Source organism: Gopherus evgoodei, chromosome 2, assembly GCF_007399415.2.
Source record: "Gopherus evgoodei ecotype Sinaloan lineage chromosome 2, rGopEvg1_v1.p, whole genome shotgun sequence".
Classification (NCBI taxonomy): domain Eukaryota; kingdom Metazoa; phylum Chordata; order Testudines; family Testudinidae; genus Gopherus; species Gopherus evgoodei.
The window spans coordinates 176,282,394-176,295,896 of NC_044323.1; the positions used below are offsets into that span (position 1 = coordinate 176,282,394).

At 41.1% G+C, this 13,503-nt stretch overlaps 1 protein-coding gene across 1 annotated transcript in view; it reads right to left on the reverse strand.

Annotated features, from left to right (window-relative positions):
• Positions 1-13,503, reverse strand: part of F13A1 (coagulation factor XIII A chain) — an 89,541-nt gene that overhangs the window by 37,374 nt on the left and 38,664 nt on the right. The window contains exons 5-7 of the mRNA XM_030552345.1: positions 9,560-9,678; positions 5,144-5,251; positions 2,350-2,524 (exon numbers count right to left, since the gene is read on the reverse strand). Of these exons, the coding sequence (XP_030408205.1) occupies positions 2,350-2,524; positions 5,144-5,251; positions 9,560-9,678 (402 nt within the window). The remainder of the gene's footprint in view (positions 1-2,349; positions 2,525-5,143; positions 5,252-9,559; positions 9,679-13,503) is intronic.

Consider the following 13,503-nt stretch of genomic DNA (forward strand, 5'->3'; position numbering starts at 1 on the left):
GGTACCTACCAGCAGAGGCATGATCACAACACTTGTAGCATGTAGAAGATAAGGTTGTATTGGAGCCCTGCTAGTCTTGATATAAGTATGATATTTGTTACAGTGTGTGGGTTTCAGATGAAGAGATGTATATCTAAACTAAAGACACACACACAGTTCTCAATATTCAGAAATGAAGGTTTTGGATGTCTCTCTCTTGTCGTAACCATTCCACAGCAATAGAACTTCATGGTTTCAGGTCTAGCTCTCTGGCTGCTGCACTTTATAAAACAGAATTTTTACTTTTGTTTGGGGAGTCAGTGAGCAGAAATAACGAATTTAGTGCTTGTCAAAGGTGGAAGATTGGCAGCCCTCACAATTTAAGAGGCTTAATTCTCCACTGGCTATTCATGCTATGAGCAGGGCTATACCACACATTCTTGTCTTGGCTACTATTTTTGGAGCTGTATCAGGGCAGTGAAACGGTGAGAAATTTTAAGAAACAGCTGACTGTTGACAAGGCCATATAGTCTTCCATGCTAGTCAGGACCTGAATTTCTACTGCAAAAATCAAAGGGAACAAATATTTTCAAAAACCTTTCAGGTCTTCCTCCAGCAATTAGCTGGAGCTCGCAGAGTGGAATGGTCTCTGAAGATTTGCTGCTGCTTTTACTATCTTTGTTTAGGATTATCAACACCTGCAAACATCTGGTAATTGAAATTCCATGGGGAATTGACTATGGTCATAGTATGTTGGCTTTACTTTTGCTCCCAACCAGGAATCAACCCACTCCAGAAATCCACATATTCCTAGATTCTTCACTAGCAGACACTTTGGGGAGGGCCAAGTCCTAGTTGATGGAAATTGGCATTGCTCCCAAAGTCAATAGTACTACACTGATTTACACCAGGTAAGAGTCTGACCTATGTTTTCCCTTATCTTATTAGATCCAGAAAGGTATGGAACAGAAACAGATAACGCGGCATAATCTTAACCTAATTGCTCAGTGCATTAATAATGCAACTTCCAGGTCTGCCAGTATGGGTAATATCACTGATATAAGAATATAATGGAAACAAACAAAACTGATGTGCCTGTATAGGTCATGGATACAACATCAAAGAGAAAGTGAGAGGGTTTCTTTGGGTTAGTTTGTTTATCTAATTTCTTCTTAACAACTTAAACATGGAGTCCCATAACCTTGGTTTTGGCCAATGAGTTTATGGCTGCAGCTCAGAATAAGGTGTTGCAAAGATGTCCTTTATGGACATCTAGTGATCCTGGGATGACTATGTGCCACTCTGTCACCAGGCTAGCAGTCATCTTAGTGGGCCAACCAAGAAGTTGGGGATCAGTGGGGTTTAGAGAAACCCAAGCCATATCCTTTATACTCCAGCCAAGCCCCTTACACTTGTAGCAGGGACATTGATATAAGAGCTGCTATACTGGCTTTGAACCTATAGAGGATCCCTGTATACTGGCATAATCGTCCTGGACCCAGTTATGAAAACACTCTGCACTCCCAGATTTTGGCATGGGCAGAGTATTCACATGTCTCACAGTTCATGTCTTTCTTGGCCTCTAGAGGCTAGTAGTTTGACACCGGTGTCGAGTGATTATTTGCTATGGTGCTCCTACAGTTTCAATTGACAGTGAAAGTTATGACAAGCATTGCTTTCCCTCACTGGGATATGAAATCTAGAACCTCTCTGCCTTTGATGCAACACTGAAACAAACTCTGATCTGATTGTTTAGTTTAACCTCTTGGTGTACCAAATACATGATACACCAAGCCAGTATTTTCCTCCACAGAGCTGACTCACAAACTGCAAAGAAGTGTTGATCGTGTCAGTTACACAGAATATTACAGGTGCTGTGTCAATACACCTCGATCTTGCCAAGAAGAATCCTTGCTATTCCAGTCATTAGGCTTTCTTGAGCAAAAAGAGACTGTCAGTTGTGCCGCACAGTGCAATGGCTTTGTGATGTGGTCAGTTGCCCACAGTGGGTTTAGACCGAGATCACTCATTCATGATTTCCATCTCAAATTTCCAGAGGAAAACAATGACTATTCCATTTACAAAGTATCCACCTGTCCCAATCCCCATTATGCCCCCATTGCCCACAAATCACTAAACACATATTTTACCAGCCATTTTAGATGCAAAAGACAGACTTTAGATAGCTAGAAGATTCTTGTAGAAGAGAAGCAAAAGTTGAATGCATACAAGCATGTTCAAAGCATGGCTGTTTTAGCCATGTATGGTAATAACTCCTGCTATTTTTCTTGAACATTGTAGAGCCAACAAATATCTTAGATCTAAAAGCTATCTGCACTAGATAAAAATATCACTTTTTAAAATACTTACATGTATTGAAGACTCCAGCAAAGACCCAGCACTGACCGTACCGCACTGGTGTACCAGAGCTATGATATTCCAACAGGATGTCTACACTTCCAGTCCAGGCTGACGGTGCTACTCCATAAGCATAAATATTGTCCCAACTGCCAGCAACCACGCCCTCATCATCTTTAGCATTGATCTAATGAAAAAAGAAATTTTGTAAATCTCCCAGTATGTTAAAGCAGCAAAGAGTCCTGTGGCACCTTATAGACTAACAGACGTATTGGAGCATGAGCTTTCGTGGATGAATACACACTTCATCGGATGCATGTCATGCTCCAATAGGTGTTAGTCTATAAGGTGCCACAGGACTCTTTGCTGCTTTTACAGATCCAGACTAACAAGGCTACCCCTCTGATACTCGATGCCTATATGTTAAGTACGTCTAAAATTTGACAAGGGTAGAACTAGATCCAATGGTTGGAAGGTGCAGCTGGACAAATTCAGACCGGAAATAAGTTTCACGTTTTTTAGCAGTGAGGGCAATTAGCCATTGGAACAACTTACCAAGGGCTATGGTGGATTCTCCATCACTGAAAATATTTACATCAAGATTGGACGGTTTTCTAAAAGATATGCTCTAGTTCAAACAGGAATTAATTCAGGGAAGTCCTCCAGCCAGTGTTATGCAAGTCAGTTTAGATCAGGGTTTTTCAAACAGGGGTGGCCGCTCGTGTAGGGAAAGCCCCTGGCAGGCCGGGCCGGTATGTTTACCTGCCCCATCTGCAGGTCCGGCCGATCGCGGCTCCCACTGGCCGCGGATCGCTGCTCCGGGCCAATGGGAGCTGCTGGAAATGGCAGCCAGTACGTCCCTCGGCCTGTGCTGCTTCCAGCAGCTCCCATTGGCCTGGAGCAGCGATCCATGGCCAGTGGGAGCTGCGATCGGCCGGACCTGCAGATGGGGCAGGTAAACAAACCAGCCCGGCCCGCCAGGGGCTTTCCCTACACAAGCGGACCCGTTTGAGAAACCCTGCTCAAGTCCAATGGTCATTGGACCAAATGACTGAAAGTTTCAATCATGTCACCAAATGATTAACTGGGTGGAACTGTTTTGACACAGACATGCTAAGCTGTCATTTGTTTGTCATGGACTATTCAATTATATGAAGTGCATTTTCTACTGGTAGTTTAACACTCCATGGAAGTGTCACACCTGAAGTGGGACCTGGGGATGTACCATCCTCCAATGGGGGAAAGAGAAGTAATCAAGTCAAGGACACGATTCTTTGCCAGAAAGGGGACGGAAATGGTGAACTCAAGTCAAAATGCAACATATATACATTGGCAGTTTTCAATGGTTTACTATTAATAAGCATGCTTACTGGAAAGTGAATATAGACTAATAAGTGACTCTGAATCCTACTGAGAAATATTGGGCTTGATTCTCCTCTCACTTATACCCCAGTGTAACTCCAGTGACTGCACTACAATTATTCCTGACATATTGGTGTGAGAGAAGAAACGGGTCCACTGTTATTTTTAGAGCTGAATCTAATAGCATGCATCTAGCATGCATGAAAACAAGAAAGATTTTGCTGCGTAAGTTTTTTCCTGGTAAGACTATATGTGGAATTTTGCTGACTAATGACTGAATTGATAGTCATTAACGAGCAATACATTTCCTAGTTAGTAGCAATCTGAACCAAATCAGTTGAGGCTGTGTGAAAAACCTCATTCGCCATGTACCATTTAATTATGTTAATGCACAGCAACTACACTCTTGTCAAATAAATCACAATTTTCATTTAAAAGCTTTTGGTTGGATTAACTACTGTTTTCTAATTAGAAAATCCTGTGACCTCTGGGATGGAACAAGGTAAGTATTCAGTGACAAAACCAAAGGGTGAGGGGTTGCATCTAGCTAGCTGTCATGGGAGACATACTGTACAAGACACATTTCAAGGACAGTGCAGTATTTCAATCTTTAATCTGTGCTATAACCAGTCACTAAAAGGCTACACTGTGGCTGTTAAGATGCAGCCCTGGGGAGAATGGCTGGGGGTGGAAAGGGGAAAGAGGGACACTGCAGAGTTGATCTGCACAAGCAGGAATCCTGAGAAGCACTGGGCACACATGTCTCAACAGGGGCTGTTGCATCCCTTATCAGGGTGGAGTGTGTGCTCCTCCACCTACAGACTTGGGTCTACTGGATGGTGAAGGAGGTCCAGGGTCACGATTCTCACCCTTTGGGGTGCCTCACACTGCTGGCAGCCCCAATCAATCTATTACAACAAATAATTATCATCATCCTCATTTTACAAATGAAGAAACTGAGGCACAGTGAAGTGGCTTTCCAGAGGCCAAACACCAAAGCCAGGTCACAGTCAGAATGAACATCCAGGCCTCCTGACTCCCAGTCTAACCACCACGTTGTCTTCCCTGCTCCGGGAAGATGGACGTTAACAATTATTTGACCTGCTAGATACTGGCATGGTGCCAGGTGGAGTGCCATCACATCAAGAAGTGCGATGGCTGAAAGTGGCACTTCTATCAGTGTGGTCCTAGTGTCAGACACAGATGATGGGCAGACACTAAGATATCATCCCTCCTGGAGTGAGACATCATTCATGGTGGTCTCTAGAAGTCAGCATGAGTAATAAGAATAAGTCAGATCTGACCTTAGCGCAGTACACTGGAACAGGAAAGTGAGCTTCCACCTATTCAAAGTGGCTATTCATGATCAGCTTTCAAAATAGAAATAAAGTTGAATAAATAAAAACATGCTATTTCCAATACATTTTGGGTCTTTATTGCATACCACTGCAGATCCAACGCGACTGATTTTGACTGGGTTCCCCCGCCCAGAGAGATCTAGTTTTGCTCTATCCATCAAGTGTAGGCAAGCATCCAGAATGCCCTCTTCAAACTAAAAAAAAGGAAAGACAAAACAAGAAAAAAGAAAAGAGGCTGCTTCAGTTCTTCTTCTAGAAAGCAAACAGGAATCTAATATTCTTTGCCCCTACAATAAATTGATCAAGGTCACGTTTTAGTTCAGTGTTTAGATACACAGGTTGTTGAGGTTTTTTGTTTACTAATTATCCACATTGAGCAAGAAGTGTTCCATTGTGAGAAAATGTAGTCTCACTTTCATGTCACTTCTGATCTAGACAGTTAAAGGTTATGGCAACAAAGTAATTTTTACATTACATAACATTTTAAGTGGCTATCAAGAATATAATAGGAAATTCTAACAACAAGAAGAATGCTGATCTATTCAAAGAGAACTCCGTGTCCTTCACAAATCCTAGACCTGTTGATTACAAGGACCTTTCTGACATAGCCACAGTAGTGCCCAAAGCTGAACAATGAATGCTTTACCAAAGTTAGGGCAAAGTCTCCATACTTTAAAAAGTAATATGTTTATACCAGTGTTTAAAATTAACTAGCTATCAGATACATTATATTGATTTGTTCTGGCCTATGCAGTTTGGACTAAGAAAATGGCAAGTGACCTAAAACGGTCTTCTTTAAAAACATAGTCTAAAGACTTCAACTTCTGAAATCCAGTAATAGCAAGTGCAGGAATGAATAGGGGGCAGAGGTGACTACATAGACCAGAATCCATCATCAAATAACTTGCCCTTTGGTGTAGTTCAATTTGCTTAGGAGAAATTGGATAGCAGCAGAAAATACCATAGTCCCCTGAAAGAGGCAAGGGGACAGAGAAATGCACATTAATAAAATGATCATCTTCTGTATTCACTGAAAATGCATATAACAAAGTTACATTTCTATTGCAGGCTGTGACATACATCAAAAGGTATGAACTACAAAGCTCTTCCTCACTCATTTAATTCCATACGAGGAATGGGAAGGCGCTATATACAGTATGCATCCATTTCTTAAAGAAACAAATATACTATAAAGGTTTTGTTTTCTAATTGATCTAAAACAGAAAAACTGAATTGATGATGTCAGCACCTGTCTAAGGTACTGATATATTGTTGCACTCTCTACTACAGTATCAACCAAGAAAGTCAGTGTACATTTATCATCATTCAGCTCCTTGGCTCTGCTAACCACAATTGCACTAATTTGGTTTCTTTGGCATTTAACAAAAACTCATTATTAAATAATCAGTTATAATCTTAGAGTGCAAAACTGAGTTCAGTGGAGGTCAGCATTCCCCACCCAAGGAGCTAATGACAGAGTCATATCATCCACGGAGTGTTCACACTGGAGATCAGTTGGATAAACTTATTGGTATGTATTGGAAATAATCCTGGACCAAGGATAGCTCTGTAAAGACACCCCTTTCTAAACAGCATCCTCACAACAGAGGATGTAAATCCTCTGGTTCACATCTGCCGGCACCAGCCCTGTCTGGTACAATTCACTCTGCTCCGGGCTTGAACTAAGGACATGTCGCTTTCACCAAAGTCAAAAATCTGTTTTCTTTGCATTTAGTCTTCACTGGCCTCAAAGACCTGATGCAGTAAAGTATATTCTGAGTTAAACCCTTGCCATCTACAGTTTATTAGGTACTCATTTAATTATTGCTGCCTGAAGATCTCAATCTCACTGGCAGAGAGAGAGAGAGAGAGAGAGGGAGGGGGGGAGAGAGAGAGAGAGAGAGAGAGCGAGAGAGAGAGAGAGAGAGAGAGAGAGAGAGAGAGAGGAATTGCTGTCATCCTGGTGGTGTTAAGGCCCCACTGGCCTTAAAAATCTATGAATTGACATAGTACGTGTTTAGAGAGACAAGGTGGGTGAGGTAATATCTTTTATTGGACCAACCTCTATCGGGCCAGTAAAAGCTGTTACCTCACCCACCTTGTCTATTATCCTGGGACCAATGTGGTTACAATACTGCAGACAACAATAGTAAGTGTTTGTGAAATAACTGGGTTAAAAGGACAAGAGAAGAGATAAATGGCCGTCAGCATACTCTGGTGACTTCGTATCACTAGAGCAGCACAAAGCAGCCATAAACCAGGCTAGACCTATACTTCTTCACCTTCCATGCCAGTTATTTTGCAAAAACTACATCAAACTCAATGTCATGTCTTCATCGCTGGCATTCAACTACTGTCTAGCAAAAGATGGACCTGAAGCAAAACACAAAATCTGAAGATCTCCCAAATGTAGGAAGTGAATGGCTGCTTTTGCATTGCCATAGCAGTGCCAAGTATCCAGAGAATACTGCTGAATTTAGCCCATGCAGCACAGAGCAGTCACTCTCTGCTTGAGACAGCCAAGGACAAAAATAATTAAAAGCTGGATTCAAGACTGAGGTGTTTTGGCAGAGCAGTTTGGAGAAACAGCTGCAAGTAATGGAACAGCTACATGGAAAACAAAGCTGGGGAGGAATAGACAGACACAGAGATCTTGTCTACACACAGACTTGCACTGGTTTAGTTAAACTGGGGCAAACCCCTGTGTAGACCCTCTTATTTCAGTTTAAGTTAAACCTGTTTCTAATTGGCATATGCTAATCTGAAATAAAAGCTGGTTAAACCAAGATAAGAGTGTCTATAGGCCTGTTGTACCAGTTTAACTAAATCCATACTTTTTTTTTTAAATCATGCCTTAAATTAAGCTGGTGCAACTTTGTATGTAGACAAATTTGAGGACCTGATCATAATTGTATTGCAAAAAGCACGAAAATCACTGTAAATCTGAGCTCCCTAGTTTTCTGGCTAAAGCACCCTTTCTGCTCAGATCTCTTCGAAACCTTGATTTTCCCTGTATTCCCTTTGGGTTTGGCTTTTCTCAGTGACTAGCAATTTACTCAACACAAGGGGAAAATCACCATCATGATGAAGGGTTCAATTGTTTCCCCATTCCCATTTATTCCCAGTGTCGGATTCCCTCTATTATTCTTCCTGGGTCCACTTTTCCTGCCCCCGCCACTCGCTTACTTTCCAGAATGGTGCTGGCCATTTCTAAAATGGCAGCCACAATCTCCTCAGCACGTAGTGGTCCTGTTTTGGAACTTCATCTCCCATTTTTAAACTTTCAGTTTGAGCATAACATCCAAATGAGCATGTCTGAAACAGGCTTGTAGGATATAAAATATCACTATTCTCTATATACAAACCAAACCACCAATACTGCAAATATGGCCTCATTTTCTTCCCTCTGTCCTATCCATGCATGGTGCCTGCCTGCACTTTAATTCACTCCCACTCATGTTCTTCATTCCCAACATCCATGATTCCTCAATTAAATCACACATTTAGAAAACAACATTTTCAAAGTGACTGAATATTGGGCAATACCCAAATGAGAGACAATTGTGGAAGTTAGGAAACACTGTAAACTTCATTTAGTTGAAAATTTGGTTGAAAATACAGTTTTCAGGCCTAATTTTCCATTGCCTTCAGCAGCTTATTACACCTGTAGGACTTCAATGTTCGATATCACTTTCACCCAAGTTCCATCTGTGTTTCACTAAAGGAAAAGGACAGCAAATGGAGCACAGCAGTGGAAAAAGTTGGGGCCTCCAGGTTTAAATGAAAAAATGAAAGCACCTGACACAGGTACATGGAACAACCAACATGTCCATGGACAACGAGCCAAGTGTTTGAGAGGAGTCAGGGGAAGAGAAGGAAAATCAACCCATGCAACTTCTCACAGGAAAATCAGTTTATGTTAGGAAAGTTCCATAATCCAGAACTATTTAAAAAAAATCAACATATCTTATAACAAAAAAAGTTTTAAGACCCCTCACAGCCTGTGTCAGGATAATGTGTGAGAAGAGAAGGTATTTCCACTGAGCTGCTAGAACTAAAGAGAAGAAGAGGAAAAGGCACAAACTATGCCTGGAATTGTATTAGACAACGTTTGAGGGCTATTTCATTTTTAAAAAAAAATTAAAGCTTAAAATCACTGTCCTCCTTTTGTCTTGAGCCAACTGTCTTGATCCTGGAGAGGCAATAAAGCAGCAGAAGAAATATTGGCGCATTTCAGAAATGTCAGCTGATTCCTTTAATTCTCAATGGACAGCCTCTCAATATCTGAAATGTGCCCCTAAAACTAGCCCTTTAAATATTAGATATTAAGAAATTACTCGTCTGGATTAGGTATATACCCACTTCATGCAATATTAAAATGATGCCCACTGTGTTTCTCAGAAAGGGAGTGATAATGCACTCAAGAGCCTACAATCTGGTATCAATTAAACTAACTTGCAGAGTACCACTGGGGCCAGCCAGAGAAATTTTAAAGGGCTCACCTGACCATAATTCCAGCTTCTGGATTTTATATTGTTGATGTCTCCATGGAAAACAACACCAAGGTCATTCAGGACATACTCTTCCCTTTCCTTCTCGTCATCCAGAAACACAGAATCCTCTGCATCAGAATTTACACACAATAGCCATTAATACTGCCACTTTGTTTTTATAGTCGACAGATTTTAAAGCTACTGTATTCTAGTCATCTTACGTGAAAAGTGTCTTTTGTTCACCAGGCCTAACTTTATTTCTTCCAACACAATAGAAATAATAACAATAATAATTATAGCAATCACAGTTAGAAATAAGACATACGACTTAAAAGTATGCAAGATGAAAAATGCTGACAACTCCTGACTGTTTTCAGCAGGATCTGTAAAGCGTGATTAAAATGTCACATTTTATCAACCATTTTATGATTACTGTGCATCGCTGATTTAAAAGGCTGAGCGCCATGACGCACTTCTATAAAACAGATCAAACACCAACAATTTCAAACTCATTAATGTTAATGGAAAATAGCTCAGTATCGAGTGAGTTAAAGAAAAATCTGTACTGACTTAAAAAATGATTATAGTATTTGGACTGTAGGTTTTCCCTCATATGAGCTAAAGGGTTTGGATTCTTTTCCCGTAAATATGGGTGTTTTTGTACATTTGGCCAGGAAATACTTACCTTTCCAAGAGGAAAACAAGTTGAAGAGTACTTTGTCATAAATGTTTTAAGAAATCTTTTCTAAATTGATCTCATGTCAATCAAGAGAAGATAAACTCTGAGCCTGCAAACACTCTCTCACAAGTTTAAAACACATGAACAATTCCATTGAAGTCAATGGGACGCTCACATGCTTAAAGGCAAACATTGGTAGATCAGCAGTGTAAATTGACTTGGTTCTGTTGACTTCAGCGGAGTTACCACACACCACCTGAGGATCTGCATCCCATGTGTAAAGGCTTGCAAGATGGGAGGCTTAGAGATATAATGTAATGGCACCTGAAATCATGTGTCGTATGCAATGAAGTAAAAGCACAGCCACAGGTACGAAATGAAATGAAAATAATGGCTTGTGATATGAGGCAAGTATGAAACTATGCTGTGCCACCACTGTGCTGGTGGCTCTCCATTGTGCCATCGAATATGAATAATAGTGTAGAGTGGAATATATAGTTTATTTTAAATAGCCTACAGTTTTGAAGCTATTTAAATATGATATGTATTTCCATTTTAAAAATTCTTACTTTGTCCATAAAACGGTAGCTTGGGTTGAAACTTGGGGTGAAATCTGCCCGGAGGAGCCCTGGGTTGGCTGAAGCCCAGAGCACGCACCTCCCAATCTTGTCCAGAGGAGCTCCAGGCTGGCCAAAGCCCCGAGCCCTCCCACCTGTCTGGAGAAGCCCTGGGCCAGTTGCAGCCACAGCTGTGCCTCCCCTCCCCTCCACTCTGTTCCCCAGACCCAAGCCACCTAGATATGTTTTTCATTATTATTTGGATTTCTATGATGTCAAAGCATTTTTAAATTTACTTCATAATTGTTATACAGACAACTACTTTTACCAAAAAAGAAACAAAAAGAAACAATAATTAGAAAGACAAGAACCTTTGTTTTTATTCTGTTAGGTCCAGTAAAGAATAGAGATAACTGTGCATGATTTTTATTACTGAGTCTGCAAAAAAAAAAAACAAAAACCCAACCTTACATAAATAAATTACAATGATTTGGATGAATATATGTGCATAGTAATTAATTAACTTTAGGAAAAATAAATAATTTTAGGAAAAAGTGTCAGTGCAGCCACCAGCAAGAGTTGGTGGCCACACTCTGAGCCCACCAAAAAATTTGTTGCGAGAACCCCTGCTCTAACGGCTGGGCCACCAACAGATAGGTTTATGAACCTGCTACTGCTATGCACTGAGGGTATAGCGACACTGCAAGTGAAGGTGTGACTGCAGCTCAGGTAGGCACACTCACAATAGCTTTAATCTAGTGAGCATGACAGAAAATAGACATGAAGATATGGCTGCACAGACTCCAATGCAGCCTAGCAACATGAGTACGTGTACCCAGGGAACCAGGTGAGCTTGTATGGGCCACACTGAAGCCTGCCCAGCAGCCATGTCTTCACTACTATTTTTAGCATGCTAGCTAGATTAAAGCTAGCAAATTGTGCCTACCTGAGCTGCAAATCACACCTTTGAATGGCGTGTAAACATACCCTAACAGACCTGGGTCTTTTAGCTCAAGCAGCAGAGGATCACAGTTTTTGATTCCGAGGTTACTAATATAAATTTAAAAGTTCAAGACAGATCTTCAGATGGCATAAACTGAAACAGTTCCATTGTTTTATATGAGCTGAGACTCTGACCCTAAGGAAGTAGCTTGTCAGGTGAGTTTTTCAATTTCTGATTCCTAGCTCTGAACAACTCCTGCATAGCACTTTGCCAATAATGTTGCAAACTTCACAGATCATAAGGTTTCTATAGCCTATTTTATTGGTGTTGATTTGCGTAGTTTGTAAATTGAGCTACTGTATATATTTACTCACTGACCTTTGTGTTTTATTAAAATTTTTTAATAAATTAAAATTTAAAATTTATTAAAATACCTTTGTAGAAAATGGGTGGAGCGAGAATATTTAAGGGAATGAAAATTGCATTTTCTTCCATCTTTACTGATAATTTACCCATTCAGTAGAGACAGCCTATGATTTCATGACAGCAGATATTTCCTTTCACAGAATAAAAATATCCGTTGATCTTGTGGCTATCAATCCAACTGCCTTTGTTATTTGAAGATTATGTAATCGTTGCAAAAATCCAATGAAGATTGGTTAAATCCTTTGCCATTCTGTTTTTGTTTTAAATATTTGTATTTTATTAAACAAAAAAAAAAGGAGAAAAGGATCTCTGCTTTTACTGAAAAGTGGAAATAAGCCCTGGAAACCAACTGCTTTGATTTTTGACAGCTTTCAATACCACTGCCGCGGTTGAGAAGAAAACATGAGACATTTGTGAACTACTTTGATTCTAAGCACTCTGCAAGCAGTACAATTCCAAAATTATCCTGTGCTAGTGGAGCTACAGCGGCAATGAACAGGAGGATCCTATTAATTCTACTAATTAGGTTTTACCTTGGAAATAAATAAAATTCTAGCAATGCTAGAAAAAAAGTCCTACGTTTAATTGCCTGTATTTTACCTCTATGAAGATTAGTAAGAGTGGTCTTAATGAAGTAATGCAGCTAACGGGCCCATAGGTTGGCTCCTTTGTGAGATCAAGAAAGGGAAGTCCACAGGAAGGCCTTCCCGCCTTGCCCCCTAATATACGGGCCAGAGTAGCATACCCTGTACCCTCTTGAGCACAGGAAATGCCCTCTGCTAACACTTCTTGAGAGAGTCAAGTCTCTCCCAAGAGGGCAGGGAGGAGGTGGGAGTCACATCCTCCATGCAGCTGACCTACTGCACAAGTGAGAGCCTAGGCTGCCTCCCTTTAAAGGGCGCATCAACAAGCACTCTCCATGAGCACTGGGGAGCTCAAGCACTGTTGTGCCTCCCTGTAACCAAATGGCCCCCAGGGCTTCTACTGTGACAGTATAACTCTGTGTCTCTCCTAAAGCCACAACAGGGCTCAGAGTAAGCAAGGGTTAGTATGTGTGCCTGCAAAATGTACCCAACACATGGCCAAGTGCAGTGCACCTCCCCATCCCCCAGGGCTGCTACTTTAGCCTACGAGCTGGATTAGCAGTCAGATCCCATCGACATCACTGGGGCATTAAATTAGGGACTTTGGGTGAATTTCACCTTTCTGAAATCGATGACACTTAAGGTATGTCTACACTATGTCACCACCACTGAGGTGTATAGCTACACTTCAGTGAATGGCTCTGGGGAGGAGGGGAGGCAGTGGGGAAAGGCTCTGGCTGTGGGGAAATGCCTGCGCCTTTTCC